Source organism: Apis laboriosa, unplaced genomic scaffold (genome assembly GCF_014066325.1).
Source record: "Apis laboriosa isolate Shangri-la unplaced genomic scaffold, ASM1406632v1 scaffold34_cov151, whole genome shotgun sequence".
Taxonomy (NCBI): Eukaryota; Metazoa; Arthropoda; class Insecta; order Hymenoptera; family Apidae; genus Apis; species Apis laboriosa.
Genome location: NW_025222928.1, coordinates 7,382,256 through 7,399,831, shown reverse-complemented (window position 1 = coordinate 7,399,831; position 17,576 = coordinate 7,382,256). Strand labels below are relative to the sequence as shown.

The 17,576-nt window shown below is 40.3% G+C and overlaps 1 protein-coding gene across 4 annotated transcripts in view; it reads left to right on the top strand.

The window, feature by feature from the left end:
• The window catches only part of LOC122715323 (nephrin), a 220,543-nt gene that overhangs the window by 183,155 nt on the left and 19,812 nt on the right, over positions 1 to 17,576 (top strand). For all 4 annotated transcript variants that reach the window (XM_043937424.1, XM_043937420.1, XM_043937423.1 and 1 more), the window contains exons 8-11: positions 399 to 543; positions 2,149 to 2,279; positions 12,327 to 12,486; positions 15,935 to 16,234. In XM_043937424.1, the coding sequence (XP_043793359.1) occupies positions 399 to 543; positions 2,149 to 2,279; positions 12,327 to 12,486; positions 15,935 to 16,234 (736 nt within the window). The remainder of the gene's footprint in view (positions 1 to 398; positions 544 to 2,148; positions 2,280 to 12,326; positions 12,487 to 15,934; positions 16,235 to 17,576) is intronic.

Genomic DNA, 17,576 nt, shown 5'->3' with positions numbered 1-17,576 from the left:
TCCTTTCGAGTGCGGGGCATGAGCAGGGATGAATTTCCAGCAGATGTTGCATTTACGGTCTCGACCTTAATATAACCAAAATTAACCATACCGAGTTACCGAGTCCAAGCGTTTTCTTCTTCTTTTTTTTCTTCTCCTCTCGGCTCTCGCCGCCATTGTGGAATTGAGAATTGAGAATACGTCGCGGGATCGTTATTTTCCCGAAATTAAGCTCGCCTCGTGGAATTTTGTGTGAAGAAGGAGACAACGAATATCTCTCCTAATATATATATATATATATTCCTCTCCTATTCCTTCTTTCTTTTTTTCCCTTCTCTTGTAAATTGTTTAGAAAGAATAGTTTCTTTAGTAGATAAGCGATAAGATATCGATGTGAAACGCGGATGTATCGCACGCAGGAGGAGAGATGGGAGAATCGGACTGTGAGCATGGTAGAGTTCGAGCCAGGCGTGGAGGATCACGGGAAATTGATCACCTGCAGGGCGGAAAATCCAAACGTGACGGGGCTGTTCCTGGAGGAGACCTGGAAAATCGACGTCGTATGTGAGTACACGATAAATATATATTCTATCTTCTCTCTTTCTTACACCCCCCCTCCTCCGATCTCCTCTCCCGCCGTTTTTTCTTTTTTTTTTTTTTTTTTTTTTTTTTACGAGGGCACGTTAAATGCATATTCGATGATTCCAAGCATCGGCAAGTTATCCCCTCTCTTTCCCTCCAGTCACAGTCTTAACGTATGCATACGCGTCGCTCGAACGTCGAAAAAAAAAAAAAAAAGATAAACCTTCCACCCTCTGTCGAGGATTCGCTTCGCGCGGATCGTGAAATCGGCCGATTTACGACCGATTTTTTTCCCTCCTCCTTTTTTTTTTCCACGTTGAACGCGCCTGTCCCTTGTTTTTTACAGCCGCAATAAAACAGCCTACGCTAGGTTTCCAGAATTACAGCCGAAATTCCCATCGAAATCGTTCTCCATCTTCGATCGTAAAGCAAAAACGACGGAGAAGGAGTAGGAATAGGGAGGAGAGAGAGAGAGAGAGAGAGAGAGAGAGAGAAAAGAGAGAAAATATCCTCTCTCATCTTTCCAGACGCTCGTGTCCATTTTCTCGTGGAATCGGTTAACAAGTCGGAGACGTGTTCGACCAGAGAGAGAGAGAGAGAGAGAGAGAGAGATATTTTATCCGAATGCCGGGAGCGCGATTATTATTTCTCTTTCTTCTTCCTCCTTTCGTCCCGTTATCAGAAGGAATTTTTCAAACTCGTCTTCGTCACGAAAGCGTAGAAATCTCGATCTTGTTCGAAGATCTTTTCGAAAGGGGGAATACCTTTCGAGAATCAAGGGACTTTGCGCGATTAATTATTCGAAAAGTTTCCTTAAAACGAGAGACAAGCTCGATGAATCGCGCCAATCGTCCCTTCCTCCCTCGAAACTTGGCGAGTGTCTGTCTGTGAACGTTGTTAAAACGTTGTTAAAACGTTGGTGGTGGAAAGTAGTAGGATCGAAGGGAAGAAAGAAGGAGAGAGGGACGTCGCGTCGTGTATCCAATTACGTTGACCGTGGCGGCAGAATGGTCGAAATTACGCATTAGTTTTCCGCTTTCGTTCTCTCTTCGTTCTCGTTCCCTCTCTTAACGCGGAAGAACGGGGGAGAGAGGGGGAGGGCGGAATTTATCGCGATCCTGAGAGGAGAAAGAAGGAAGGGTTAAAAAGTTGTTGTGGTTGTCGTCCCAAAAGGGGGCTTAAGATCGAGCTAATTAATACTGTTCTCGAAAGAAGGGAGGAGGAGAAGAGAATTTATCGCGGACGAGGAATAAACGAGAGATGATTAAACTAACGAAGAAAACGAACATCACGTAAACGGTGGAATTTTTCAAGAAAGTTGCAACAAAATCTTCTTCTTTTGAAATTCTTTTTTCTTTCTTGTCGAGGTCAAAGCCAATCGTAAACGAGACAATTGCGTTTCTCCCTTCTTTTTAATCCACTCTCTACGAGATTTGAAATGATCCCTCGATGAGTTCCTCCTTAAACCGTGATGAAATTCTATAAAACACCTATATCCTTAGAGAAAAAAATGCGAGGAGAGCCCTTGTCCATCCGTCCGAATTTCGACTCTCGAGGTTTGAAAAAGGGCTGAAATTTGGTTCACAGATCCTCCGATTGTCTCGTTGAACCTTGGATCGACGCTAAGTCCGGAGGACATCAAGGAAGGCGACGACGTCTACTTCGAGTGTCACATCAGGGCTAATCCTGCCTGGTCCAAGTTGACGTGGATACACGACGTACGTATTACATCCCCTCTTTTCAAATCGAACCTTTTTTGTTTTCCTTTTTTCCTCTTCTCCTTCCACTCCTTCAACGCACCACTTACTTTCCAAGAATCTTACGCCATTATATACCCGCATTAAAAACGAGTCAGCATCTCTGTAAAGTGCGGAAAAATATACTCGAAGCACAGTGGGGGGGGGCAGCACAATATGGATTCTCGGTGGACAAAGAAGAGAGAGAGAGAGAGAAAAGGCAACGTGCGTTCTTTAAATTTACAAGGCAAGCGTTACAGGTAATTTACGCTGGGAGAGACTCGTGTATTTTACAAGGAAGAAACTTTGAATCAACTTTATTTGCATAATATATATGAGACGGTTCGACAGGGTCGATCCTGGGCCGTTAGAATGAGAAACGCAGCAGAAAGCCGATCATCTCGCGGATTTATGGGGAGAAGCGATAAAAGACCCCTCTCCATTCGCCACTCTTCGAGAGTCATTACACCGGCCAAATTTGTTGGGCCGAATTTATAAGCGTGTATGGAATTTTTTTTTTTCTTTTTCTTATTAAGAGCCTGTTGAGAGGTAACCTGGCTTTTGCTCTCGACAGTTGGATAATTTTTCTAACGCCTTCCAGGTCTTTAATTTACCAAAAGGTACACCACGATGGAGGAAAAAGCAAGTGGACAGATTCAGAGACGATAGCAATTTAGGCATCGTTCGACTACAACAAACCCTCTGTTCGATAAAAAGAGCAAAACAGAGGAGGAGAATTTTACGCGTGATCCGAAACCGGAGAAACTTTGCTAGGGATTCGGTTTCGATTTCGCTCGGGGGAGAATCTGTGTTTAATCTGTTTTGGAACTCGTGTTCGGGGAAAAGTGACGCGTCGAAGGGGAGGGAAACCCGAAAAAGTCGCAAAGACTTGCTTCCTTTTCCTCCTCCAGCCAGCCGCTTCCACGAGAGATTTCCTTCCGAAATTGCCTTTCTCGAAAATCCCGCCTCTCCTCAAATACGTAATTTCGCTGCACGGATTACAGCAACGACGTAACGTTCCTCGGATAATACGAAGAAAGGAGCAAGATCGAGACTTTATTTTTTTCTCTTTCTTCGATCGATCGAAAGGATGTTTGCCCAGGAATTAGAGGAGGCCACGTTCCATCCCAAGGTAGCAATCGATTCCGAATGGTCGGTCTTAAAAAAACGCTTCGAGGCATCGACAGGCGGCAGTAACCTCTCGAACGACGATCGTAAAGACGGAAGAGAAGAAGGAGGAGGAGGAAAAAGAATTGGAATATCTGGTGGGTAGGGTGGATAGCCTGCTATAATGGGGTACAGTGATTAGGCTGGCTATACCATTCCACCAACAATAGGGGCAATAGAGAGGTTCTGTAGCTAAGTATCGACGAGCCAATCGGCCTCCTCGTGGAAAGATTTTCCCCGAGTCTTCATCTTTCCTGGCAAAGTGGATCGACCGACTAGACAACCGGAAGAACCCTATTAATGCCCTCCTATAAATATAATAAAAAAGAGAGAGAGAGATCGAATACTTTTTTTTTGAATGGCTCTCCGTGATCTCGCCACCTCGAAAACTCCCCTCGAAATTTCTTCTTGGAGCGAATTCGAAGGTTGGGGGTGAGAAGACTCCTGGATCGTTACTTGATTTTCAATACGTTATTGCTTCTCGTTGCAACGATCAGTTCAATGGACGAATCGATATCCCGAAAGGGGCTTAATGCGGGGGGAGGACAGAAATCGGACACCTCCTCTCGCGCAACAAGTCTGCCCTTCTCTCCTCCCTCGAAACGAACGAACGAAAAGTCGAGAGGAAACTCTCGGACAATCGACGCAAATTAGAAAATTTCCGGCCCGATTCTTGAGCGAGAAGAAGAATCGAGAACGTAATCAAAGATAACGAGGCAAGTTTTCCGTGTCGGGGCTTAGCTCCTCTCGTTTCTGCAGGAAACTTGGGGAGGAAGAGGGCAAAGAAAGCCAAACTCCTTCCGCGTTCCAGGCCGCGATGCATCGTCCCTGCAAATGTGCCGTCAACCGCCCTTGGAAAAGTCGGATCTACCGATTCCATCGCGGAGGAGGGAGCTCGTTCATCGATCATCGGACGCGTATCGATTCCCCCCCCCCCTCTGGAAAAGGAACGCGAGTCGAACTCCAACCCCTCTCGATCGCCCGCCCGAACATGGGCTTGGAATACCAAGCAACTCGAAAAGAAAGGGTTAATGAAGCTTCTTGATAAATCGCTTTAAGGGATGTGAAGAATTTTCCATTTGCCTTTTCGAAATCGAACGAAAATTCGAAATCGAACGAAAATTCGAAGAGAACGAAAATTCGAAGAGAACGAAAATTCGAAGAGAACGAAAATTCGAAGAGAACAAGAGGGGGAGGGAAACGCGCGAAAGAAAATTTGGAAATCGTATCGTGCAATGAAATATATTTTTATCGAAGAGAGAGAGAGAGAAGGAAGGATAAATTTCATTTTATCGGCAAGCGCCACGTCTGCGACACATCCTGGCGCGAGAAAAAGGAGGAATTAGAAGGAGAGAGAGAGAGGGAGGGAGGAAGAAAAGACGAGTGTGCACCGAATCTATTCGGCGTGCCTCCACTCTTTAAAACCTTCGTCGTTCAATGCTCCCGGCTTCTTCTTCTTCTCGAGTATGGAAATACAACTATGCATACCGTTCGAAGAGAACCCTTCCCCCCTTCTGCCCCCTTTCCGCTCCCTACGATTCACGTTCGCGATAACGGCTTCCTTTAACGCGCGCGGAAAAAGTTTCAACGCGTAATCGCTTTCTTCTTCTTCTTCTTCTTCTTCTTCTTCTCTAGTAAAATCTACAATGCTTTTTGTCGCTCTAACCAACGGATTCGGATTTTAAGTTGGGAGAAAATGGAATATTATGTAAACACGATAACGATAACGATCGATGATCGATCTCCCTTTTCAAGGGAGATAATAAATTTCGTTTAGGCGAAATAAACAGGGAGAGAGAGAAGAAGGAGAGTAGGAAGGAAGGAAGGGAGGAAGCACGGGAGTTGTTGGCGATTTTTCAAGGAATCAGTGCGCCGTCTGACCGGAATGAACGCCCTCCTCCTCTCTTCCCCACTTGAGCCGCTTTTCCTCCATCGACCGAAGCACGACTGGAATCGCGCGACCAACTCGAATTCTCGCCAGACAGAATTCTCCGTGCTTTAAAGAGACTGTATATATATATATATGTATTGAAGCTGGTCGATCGAAATACGAGAAGAAATTCGATGAATCTTACTGCAGAGATTGGAGCGGCCAGACTCGACCCTTGCTCGAAAGAATTGCTCGTAATAGTATCTCGTTTGCTTAGAGAGCGAGTTAACCACGAGCACGGACAGGACGAAAAGAGGCGCGGCCATTTTGCATTCTCCGTATCGGCTAACCTCGAAAGGATGCGTGCACGGGATAGAAAGGAAAGGACGGTTAACACCTACTTTATGTAACGGCGAGGCGCGAGACAATGCCGTTCGCCCATTGTACACGGGATGCTCGTACCACGTGCTACGAGTAATTCCAACCCTTACACCGGATTCCGAATATTCTCAAAACGAAGCCCGGGCTTTTGGGCTCCGTTCCAACTCTGCCTCTTCCTGCGGCTAGGCCCGTTGCATAAAACTCTCGTCACCTTCAAACGGGGGTTTTACTCATCCCCTCGCCCCCTTCTTAATTCTCCTAACGACGTATCGACGACATTTCTTATATACTTGAAATTATATAAAGAAAGGTTGAACGATTTTGGACATTGTTTAGGCAAAAAGTTTAAACTCAACACTTGTCGACAGTGGAAAACGATAAATAAAAGTATACGGGTTTAGCTGAATGGGTATATTTGATTATACGTATCTATTTATAAAACATTTGAAATATCGAAGAGAAAGGAATAGCTATCTATTGTAATTAAAAAAAATGGAAGAGAAAATGGGAGATTAGCTTTAGTAATTGGATTAAATCCACATTCAAATGGTGATCTTTTTTCATAATCTATTTTTTTTTTTTTATTGAAATTAATTTGTTTAAGATTAATAAAATTGCTGAAATTAATATTACTATAATAAAATATGTTATGATATAAATAATTATATATATTAAATAACTATGAAATGGTAATGTTGCTGGCAACATTCAATAATGAAATCATATATATAAAATTTCAGTCAACTTTAAATTCTATTAAAGCACTCCAGGTCAAACTCCAGATCTTACTAAGAATTCCTAATCTTACTAAGAAAATCGTAATTAGTATAAATGAGATTATTGTTGTATATGATTTCAGATAGAAGATTACTGGTATAAATAAAATAATTTCTACATCAAAAATTAAGAATGTTATTGTAATTAAAAAAAATGGAAGAGAAAATGGGAGATTAGCTTTAGTAATTGGATTAAATCCACATTCAAATGGTGATCTTTTTTCGTAATCTATTTTTTTTTTTTATTGAAATTAATTTGTTTAAGATTAATAAAATTGCTGAAATTAATATTACTATAATAAAATATGTTATGATATAAATAATTATATATATTAAATAACTATGAAATGGTAATGTTGCTGGCAACATTCAATAATGAAATCATATATATAAAATTTCAGTCAACTTTAAATTCTATTAAAACACTCCAGGTCAAACTCCAGATCTTACTAAGAATTCCTAATCTTACTAAGAAAATCGTAATTAGTATAAATGAGATTATTGTTGTATATGATTTCAGATAGAAGATTACTGGTATAAATAAAATAATTTCTACATCAAAAATTAAGAATGTTATTGTAATTAAAAAAAATGGAAGAGAAAATGGGAGATTAGCTTTAGTAATTGGATTAAATCCACATTCAAATGGTGATCTTTTTTCATAATCTATTTTTTTTTTTTTATTGAAATTAATTTGTTTAAGATTAATAAAATTGCCGAAATTAATATTACTATAATAAAATATATTATGATATAAATAATTATATATATTAAATAATAATTAAATTTTTTAATTGGAAATTAAACGTAATAGTGGTTATACTATATATATATATAAAAAGATTAAATAATAAAGAAAAAAAAATATTAAATATTATATTTTTATAGTAATTAAATTAATAAATTGTAAATAAATGTATAAAGAAATAATCAAATTACATCTACAAAATGTCAGTATCAAATTGCTAATTCGAAATTAATATTATGTATATATTTGAAAATTGAATATTTATTATTCGATATATAAGGATACGAATAAAAAAATTGATCCGATATAATACATGTAAACCATGAAATCCTTTGTTGCTATAAAAAAAATTGAGCCATAAATTCTATCATCATAAAACAAAAATAAATAATTTAAATATTCAATTGATTGAAGAATTGTAAGATAAATTCCTAAAAAAATTGTTAATATTAAATAAAATTTTCTTAAATTAAAATAATTTTTAATTAAAAAATAATGTCTTAAAGTTACATGTCTTAAATCCTGAAGTTACTAAAATAAAAGAATTCAATAATGGAATTTCAAATGGATTAAAAAAATTTAATATCTTTAGGAGGTCATATTATATCATACAACTTCAATATTTGGAGAAATTTATGAATGGAAATTACATCGGATTAAGATTACCATAATTACTCGTAAGATTATAGAGGGAGCCTATTTGCGAACATTCTAAAAAAAATCAAACGTAAATAATTATTGTCCCAATGCCGCCGGAGAGCAAAGGGTTAAATCCTACTGCTCGAAGCATCATCCACTGTCTTGGGATCGTATACGTGTTACGAGCTTCCAACCGGTAGTGCAATGATATCTCTCAATTCCACCCATTTCCTCCAATCCTCGCGAAAATCTTAGGGATCGAGGAAAGCATTGGGAGCTATCCAACATGTACTCTGTAAAAGAAAGTCTATCGAATCGTTTCACGAGTCCTCTTTAATTTTTGGAAAATAAGAGAAAAACACGTATATATATACATATACATATACATATATGTAAATGGTAAGCGAAGGATCGGCGGGGGCGTAACGAGGATCGTTGATGGAGAAGGGTTAAACGAGTTAGTCCGCCGATGGAATATCCAAATCCCGGCGAATGGATTTAGGGGCAAAGTTAGTCCCCGATCCCCGTTTACTCCTTGGCGAAATCTGATTAGAAGAAGGAGGGCGCCGTTCCGTGATCCCCGAATGCTCGACGAACGGGGGGGAGGATCAAAGGGGGCGGCTCGCTTTCGGGGAAACCGTAGAGGAAAATCGAATTAATAACGGGCAAACCGAGGAGGGGATCCTTAAGGCGTTCTAATTAACGCTCGCGCGTTTACGAACTCATTATACATGCTGTCTGGAGCACGCGAAACGAGCTACGTGGCAACCGATCGACGCGTCGTTATCCGAGTTTTGCCAACTTTCCCCCCCCTCCTTTCTCTCTCTCTCTCTCTTTTCATTTTTCTAGGAAGGGGCTATTTCCTCCCCCTCCTCCCCATAATGTAATTGTAACGAAATAATTGCAAAGGAACGGGAAGTAGTTGCACGAGGGGGGTGGGATAAAAGACAAACGAAAGGAAACCGTTCTCTCCGATTTCCTAGCTGGAGAGAAAACGAAGACGCGACGGAAGAAACGTCCAACTTTCCTCTTTCTTCGAGGCGAGAGAGGTGATAATACGACTTCTCGACGAGATGGTTATCGATGCATCGATTTCTGTTTATTCCTCCCTGATTTTATCGAAACGTCCCCCCTCCGGTAAATGGAAAATGGCCATCTCGTCTTCCATCGTTCCACCAATGAACGCCTTCTCGAATATAATGCAAGAAAAGAGAAAAGAGGAAAGAGAGAGAGGAAGAAAGAAAAAGGGATTTAACAAAGTACATATATATATATATATATATACATATAGCGTTTAACGAGTCTTGACTGGAGGAGCAAATCGGGTGGCCTTAACCTATGCCAAGCGGGGCAAAGCTCGTGGACCGCGCTGGGAGGTTGCATAGATTACGATTCGGTTTAATCGAGTTCCCGTGTTTTCGATCGATTCCATCCGATTAAACCCGCCGATTCAATCCCTCCCCCTCTCTCTCTCTCCCTCACAGTTTCCGTTTTTAATTCATCCGTGCGGATCGATCGTGCCGCGAGTTAGAATAACGACGGCCCCCTTCTTCCACGGGGCCCGGACAGGATGGATCGAACGGGACGGGCAAGAGAAAGAAATCCTCGGTCGAGATTATGAAACAATCGGAGGAGGGAGAAACGAAGGGGATGATTTCGATTTCGAATTATCTTGGGCGAACGAATTCCGGAGCTAGGAAGGAAAGAAGGAAGGAAGGAGAGAGAGAGAGAGAGAATGCGTAATAGGGGGGGCTCGTAAAGGAGGAGGGGGGATATGGAAAAAAGAAACAAGAGGAGTCGTGGTTTCTTGGATTTGGCACGGCCTCCCCGTTTTATCTACTTGTTGGCTGTATCCCGCTGGAGCCGACAGATTTCTCTGCTCCCCAAACTAGCCCCCTTCGTTTCCTTTCCACCCTAATTGAAACGCGAACTCTGAACTCGAAACGAGGCAAAGAAGGAGAGGAAAGTTTTGTCCGCCTGTTTTAACTTAAGGAGGGGGTTAAACTTATTCGTTTGTATCCCTTTATCCTGCTGATGATATGAGGATACGAGAACGTTGGAGAAACGTTGAAGGAAGGAACATGTATTCCTCCCGTCTTCCTTCCTAGCAAACAGGAACGATAAGATAAGACACGTGTAATGAAACTTTGTCTCTGGTTTAATTAAAGGGGATTTTGGAAAGACTCGAGATATCCATAGACAGTGCCTTCTTCCTTCTATCTATCGAAAGGTGTATACAAATTTCTTCAAATAGTAATTCGTTCCTCCTACGCGTTTTTCGTTTTTTCCTTTCTTTTTTCCTTTCCTTTCACCGAGCTGCTGTCATGTTAATTTTTCCGGAAAAAGGTAGAATTCTTGAACCGAATGCATTCGTTTTGTCTTCTCGTTAGCCGGGACAAAAGGGTGGAACGGTACAAAAGATAACGAAACTAGCGCTCTTTTCATCCAGTTTGATTAAACAACTAAGTGCACCGCTGTATCATTCTTAGCTATGCTCCGCGACGGTTGATAAGCCGTCAGCCTGAATTTCCTCTCCCTCTCTCTCTTTCTCTCTCTCTTTCTTTCTCCTTTCCCGTCGTCGCTTTCCTTGTCGATCCTTACAAAGGAATACAATGTCAAAGGGTTTCGAGGTGATAAAGAATACCGCTTTATTATTCGTCTACAATATGGAGGAAACGCGAGACGTTAACTAACAAGAAGCACTCTCACCCCCTCTTCTTTTTCCTCTTCCCTTCTCTCTCTGGCCGTCTCTCGTCGCGGATAAATTTGTAACAAAGATAGGGGAGCGAAACATCGCCTGATCATAAAAGTTATCGAGCCACCAGTTTCTTTTTCCTCCGAATAACGTGCAATAATAAAGAATTTATCCTCAATATATATATATATATACTTTCTCTCCATATCAGGAAAATATAAGGGGTGAATGTGGGTCAGACCCTTTCGTCGATATAATTGCCTATAAAAATGCGCGCGATTTAGGCAGGGGAAAAAGGCGGTGATAGAGGATAAGACGATAGCGTTGGAGGAAGACGGCTGGCTGGTGGAACGGTGCATGTTTATCTCTAATTTATCGCCAGGGATAGTACCGAGACCCGTAACGAGAAACGAAAATCGCGATTCGAAATCTCGCCCAACTGCACGAACGAAGAAAGAGAAGGAGTCGATCCAGTCCATTTTCCTTTTTCCTTTTTTCCTCCAGAGAAAACGTAATTATTAATATTACTATTATTATTATTAATTTTAAAAGAGAAGAATGTAGAATAAGCTAAAAGTAATCCAATGATAATTTTAATAATTTCTTTTTCCTCGAGAGAAAACGTAATTATTAATATTACTATTATTATTATTAATCGTAAAAGAGAAGAATATAGAATTCTAAACTAAAAATAATTCGATGATAATTTCTTTTTCCTCGAGAGAAAATAGTAATTATTAATATTACTATTATTATTAATCCTAAAAGAATGTAAAATTTTAAGTTAAAAGTAATCAGATGATAATTTCTTTTTCCTCGAGAGAAAACGTAATTATTAATATTACTATTATTATTATTAATCGTAAAAGAGAAGAATGTAGAATTCTAAACTAAAAATAATTCTAAACTAAAAATATTACTATTATTATTATTAATCCTAAGAGAGAAGAATGTAGAATTCTAAGCTAAAAATAATTCGATGATAATTTCGATAATTTCTTTTTCCTCGAGAGAAAATAGTAATTATTAATATTACTATTATTATTAATCCTAAAACAGAAGAATGTAGAATTCTAAGCTAAAAGTAATTCAATGATAATTTTAATAATTTCTTTTTCCTCGAGAAAAAATAGTAATTATTAATATTACTATTATAATTAATCCTAAAAGAGAAGAATGTAGAATTCTAAGCTAAAAGTAATTCGATGATAATTTCGATAATTTCTTTTTCCTCGAGAAAAAATAATAATTATTAATATTACTATTATTATTAATCCTAAAAGAATGTAGAATTTTAAGTTAAAAGTAATCGGATGATAATTTCTTTTTCCTCGAGAAAAAATAGTAATTATTAATATTACTATTATTATTAATCCTAAAAGAATGTAGAATTCTAAGTTAAAAGTAATCGGATGATAATTTCTTTTTCCTCGAGAGAAAACGTAATTATTAATATTACTATTATCATTATTAGTCGTAAAAGAGAAGAATGTAGAATTCTAAGTTAAAAGTAATCGGATGATAATTTCTTTTTCCTCGAGAGAAAACGTAATTATTAATATTACTATTATCATTATGTAGAATTCCAAGTTGAAAGTAATCGGATGATAATTTCTTTTTCCTCGAGAGAAAACGTAATTATTAATATTACTATTATCATTATTAATCGTAAAAGAGAAGAATTTTAAGTTGAAAGTAATCGGATGATAATTTCGAAAAATCGTGTCAAAACTTGAACCCTTGTTGTTTTCAGAACCAGATACTGGCGCACAACACGTCGGCCAGGATAATCTGGTCGAATCAAAGCCTGGTGCTTCAGAGCGTGACCAGGAGTAGCGCCGGCAAGTACGTGTGCGCCGCAACGAATGACCTGAACGAAACTCGAAGCGAGCCTCTTCATTTTCGCGTCAAGTGTGAGTATTTCCTCCCCCTCCCCTTGCTTCCCGCCCCCTCGTCACGGAAACCACTTCAAACCGATCCACCTCGGAGCAGGCACTTTATTTTAATCGAGCAGACTTAATCGAGGATTTCTCTCTTCACGGTACTCGGTAACGAAGCCAGCCGCTGTTTTCGAGCGTTCTCGACCAGACACTGGTTCGCCAACCAACGTGTTTTCGCCGTGTTTTATTTAAACCGAGCCAGGCCAAATTTCTCCTCCTATCTCCGTCCCGATTCTGAATATTTCAACCGTACTTAGTTTCAGCTAAATTTTTGATAATCCAATCCATCCCCTGATTTTCGCCCCCGGCGAAAAAATAAACCATCGACCGCGCGGTTGGGAAACGTACGTGGACGTCGAGTTGAAAAGATACCATCTTTTCTCTCTCTCTCTCAAACGTTCGACGAACAGAAATTTTATACCCCGATACTTTGAACCTCAAGTCGTTGGTGTTAACCCGCAATCGGGTAAAAATAGCCAAATCGACGTATATCGATATTTAAACGCGGGGGCCTCGTTAAGGGGAGACAGGCAATCTCGCGAGAGTTTAGTCCAAGTTGGACCGGATTATTACGCCGATCCTGGCAATGACGTTTGCCTTCATCCATTTCCCTCCAGGAATCTATAGTTTCCTTCGAATTGGAATCGACTTGGATGGAAATTTCGACGATGATTAAATTGTGAATAGCAACGAAGGATCGCGAACCACTCGGAACGGAAGCGGTCGATACTTGTTTGACGCGAGTGTTCAACAGTTCGTAAAATTCGCAATACGCGCTCGACGCGGTGTTTGCAAGAGGTTTGTTACCACTCATCAGAGAGCTAGATAGTGATATTGGATTAATTTGGCGAAAAAAAAGGGAGAGGAAAGAGAGAGAGAGAGAGAGAGAGAGAGAAATTACTAGAACTCGCGATTCGATGCAAATCGTCCGATAAAGCTGCTTCTTTCATGGGTGAAACTACGGACAAACGTGACGGAAAAGAGGAAACGGACGAAACGGGTTCAAAGGGAGCTATTCGGGAGCCTGAATGAGCAGTTTTTTTTTTTTTTTTTTCTTTTTCCTTTCTTTTGTAAAGTTCTTTGAACGCAGTCACAACGTTGGCCGCAATTAAGCGCGAAAGGTATAAAATCAAAGGGCACCGATTCTTGAACCGTTCCCGTGTTTCCCGGACACGGATGATAATTAAATTTCATTCGCGCTGTTTCAATATATCGGGCGTGGCGACGTCGCCCTCGATAATTCGTTGTCGTCAATCTCGAATTACAAAACGGCTAACGAGGACTGTTTACGACTTCTCGACTACCGTTAATTACACGGGAACGAATGTCAACCGATTTCTCCGTCGGTAACAAAAGTTTCCCTCGGTATCGACCGTTTTCATCAAACGAGCGTTTTAATCGACGAATTTCTTTCTTTTCTTTTTTTTTTTTTTTCTTTTTTTTTTAATCGAGAACTCTTTCACGATATTTATTTCTCTCCGAGATACAATTTTCCAATTGAATTTTTCTTCGTTCCCCCCTCCGTTAACATTATTTCGCAAAGTCTTTTCACGTTCGTTAGTTAAATTTTTTTTCCAAAACGTACGCAAATGTAAAAATATATATATATATATATATATATAAAGAGAGAGAGAGGAAGAGAGGAGAAACGAGGAAAGATCGTAGTAAAAGGTAATGACAGAAAATATTTATCCCTGTTAAAAAAATGAATGGAAACGAATTAAACGGACAAAGAGCGAGCCTCGTTCATCAGTCGAGATGACCGACCATAACTCATCCAGATAGCGCCTATACGTGCTATCGGTCACGTATAGTCACATTTTCACTTTTGATATCTTTCTAGCTCTAAAGCTAAATCGTTTCTCTCGTATATATATATATTTCTTAAAGGATAATAACGAACAATTTCTTCTACACAGCTAGTTGTAAATTTTATCCCAGCAAAATTTCATTTGCGCAAATTTAATTTTTCACTATGCCCCCAACTTTTTATTATTTATTATTTCGGCTACGTTTTTTTTACGCTGGCTTGTTATTCCCCAACTCTGCCGTGCTCTTACTCTTTTACAATCTTTAAGCTGTATTTTTTATTCCTGGAATTCTTTCACCGCCATGCCAGAACCGCATTTTTTATCTTTTCAACTGCCCCCTTCCTTTCTCCCCTTCTTTTTCCCCCCTTTTCCAACGTTCTTGCAGTTCTTTTTCATTATTAGTACATCTTTTCGTTGACACACCTGTGCCATTCTTTATTCCTCGTCCAACTATTTCCTCCTTTCCTTCCACTTTCCTTCTTGCCGGTTTTATTATTAAAATCTCTTTTGTAAACACCGTTGCGCTATTCTTTGCAATCCCTCTCGTTCCTTGAGAAATGGCTTGCTAAAATTTCCTCTCCTACGACAGAATCGTGACGGGTAGGAATTTCCCTCAATTCCGATACTGTTGAAACAAGACAGATTGAGAAAGAAAAAAACAAAACGTCTACGCATATATATAAAACTCTCCCGTAAATTTTACAAAATAGACCACCAGAATTAATCATCATCAGGACACTGTGTGTCCACTGTGTCGGATAACCAGAGAATAATTTAATACGAGCTTGCTCGTAATAACTCGACCCCTCTCCGACCAATCCCTTCGATCGATATTCAACTTGATCCACGGTTGGAGAAAAACGAAGAGCGAGAGATTGTCGACGATCCAAGTTGGCCGATATTATATATATATATAAGTTAGGAAGCTCGCCATATCGCGGCGAAATTGCCCTCCGGCAAGATTGCCCTCCGACTCGTAAACGGACTTGCCGGTGAAAATCAGCGAAAGTACCCTTTTACTTTCCGGCCACGATTCCCTCCCGCTTTGTGCTCGACCACCGTCTCATCCGTCCCCCGAAAACGGTTTTATTTTCTTTCCAATTCCCTCCCTCATCCGTCAATTTCTCTCGTAGAATTGAAAGTCTGTCTCGATAGACTCGTACGAGGGGAATAACAGTCGTTGTAATTTCCTTCGTCTAATTCCTTTTTACGATCATTTTTACGTACCATCAAGTATACTGGAAAAGGTCGAAAAACCCTCCCTCCTTTTTTCGATATATACGTATCTCTCCCGCGAAACGAATGCAAAATGCATCTCAAAGATAAGAATTGTGGAGGACCTTTTCGACGAAACTCAATAAGTATTTTAGAAAATTTTCTCTCTCTCTCTCTCTCTCTCGAGCCACCAATCTCGATCATTTCGAATAGCACATTCGGTCAAGCCCAAGTGGAGGACTATTGCATCTGGAATATGCTCAAAAATTGGAGAATATCGCGCGAATTTATTTCGAATCTCGTGGAAACTCTCGATAATCGAGTTGAAACGAGAAAAAGAGAGAGAGGGAAGATTGACACAAAGGTTAACGTATACATACATATATATTTTTCAGTCGCGCCAGTGTGCAAGGAGGACAGGATCGTGGTGGTGGGGGCGTCGAGGGGCGAGTCGTTGAACATAGCGTGCAAAGTGGAGGCCGATCCTCCGGCGCACAATTTCCGATGGAAATTCAACAACAGCGGGGAGACGCTGGAAGTAGCGCAGGGCAGATTCTCGATGGAGGCGTCGAGCGGCGTGAGCGTGTTCAGGTACACGCCGACCACAGAGCTGGATTACGGTACTCTGTCGTGCTGGGCGGACAATTCGGTCGGCAGACAAGCGAGACCGTGTCTCTTCCAGCTGATAGCGGCCGGTAAGTATTTACACCACGGCGGTAAACCCCTCCTCTGTCTCACGTTTTGCGCCTTTCCGTGCAAATGAGACACTTTTTGAAGCCACGAAAATATATTGGGTGGAAAACATTTCGAGAGCGCTTCATCCCTCTCTCTCTCTCTCTATGTATATATATATATATTTCTCTCGTTTCGAAGAGGGGAAGAATAAAAAAACATTTGGAATCTCTTGGATAAACGGGCAAATCCCGAATGTTTAGGATCGATCGTTGGATCCCGTTTTCATTCGCATGCGACGCGACGCGACGATTCGAAATCGTTCCGAATCGCGAGCAGGCGATCCCCGAGGTTGAAATTTGTCCGATCCGAGCCCTGCTCTTTCGTGAATTCCAAGTGCGCGAGGGGGAGAATCGAGATGGGAAAGAGAGAGAGAGAGAGAGAGGGGGGAAAAAAAGAATAACGTGCGTGGAAAACAACGAACAACAAAAAGAAAAAAAAAAAAAAAATAACGAAAACGCGTTGCTCGACTCGCAACGAGGAATGGAAGGATGGATCCGCGTAAATTATTCGATAAATTATTCTTGTTACCCTTGGGACTGCAAGCAAAACCGCCAAGACTATTAACGCCTCAATTATTTACCCTTTCGAAACCAAGATTGTTCCACCATCTAAAGATCCTTCCAATTAGTTCGAAAGCGATCGTTAATCAACCCCTGCCCCCCCGGTATCACCCGTTAACCGACCACTTATCCTCTCTATCGACTCTTTGCTACCTTCTCCTCCTCTCGTTTCTTTCTTTCTTTTTTTTTTTTTTTTTCTTTACGCGTCCATTATTTATCCCCTCCCATTCTTTTTCCTGTTTCCACGATATCATATCACGTTACGATTATTATCGGTTATTCCCCTTGGCAGATTTGTAGAAAGAAGGAAAAAGGGTGAAGAAAAGAGGGAGAGGAAAGCAGAGTTTCGACGAAATCAATTAACCGATCATCCCCTTCTACCCGAGTCTCGTTTAATATTAACGCGTTAATTCGATCGTATTCGATCAACGAAGAATATTATCATTATTGTTACACGCGAGTGTCGACAAATTCCCTCGTAATAAACATTATGATAAACATTATATCGGATAAATATATGTGTATATATATATATATATATATTTCTACTTCGTATCATTGGATACGATGGAAATTTGATTGCGATTTAAATGAAATTAATTAATAGCCGGGCGATTATTAGGTGAAAAACGATAAACAACGATATAACACCCTTTATCGTTGCGTTGTATATTATAGGGATGGAGGGGGATAAAAGTCGGGCGAGTCGAGCCGCCATTTTGTTGGCGCAATCCGTTCCTCG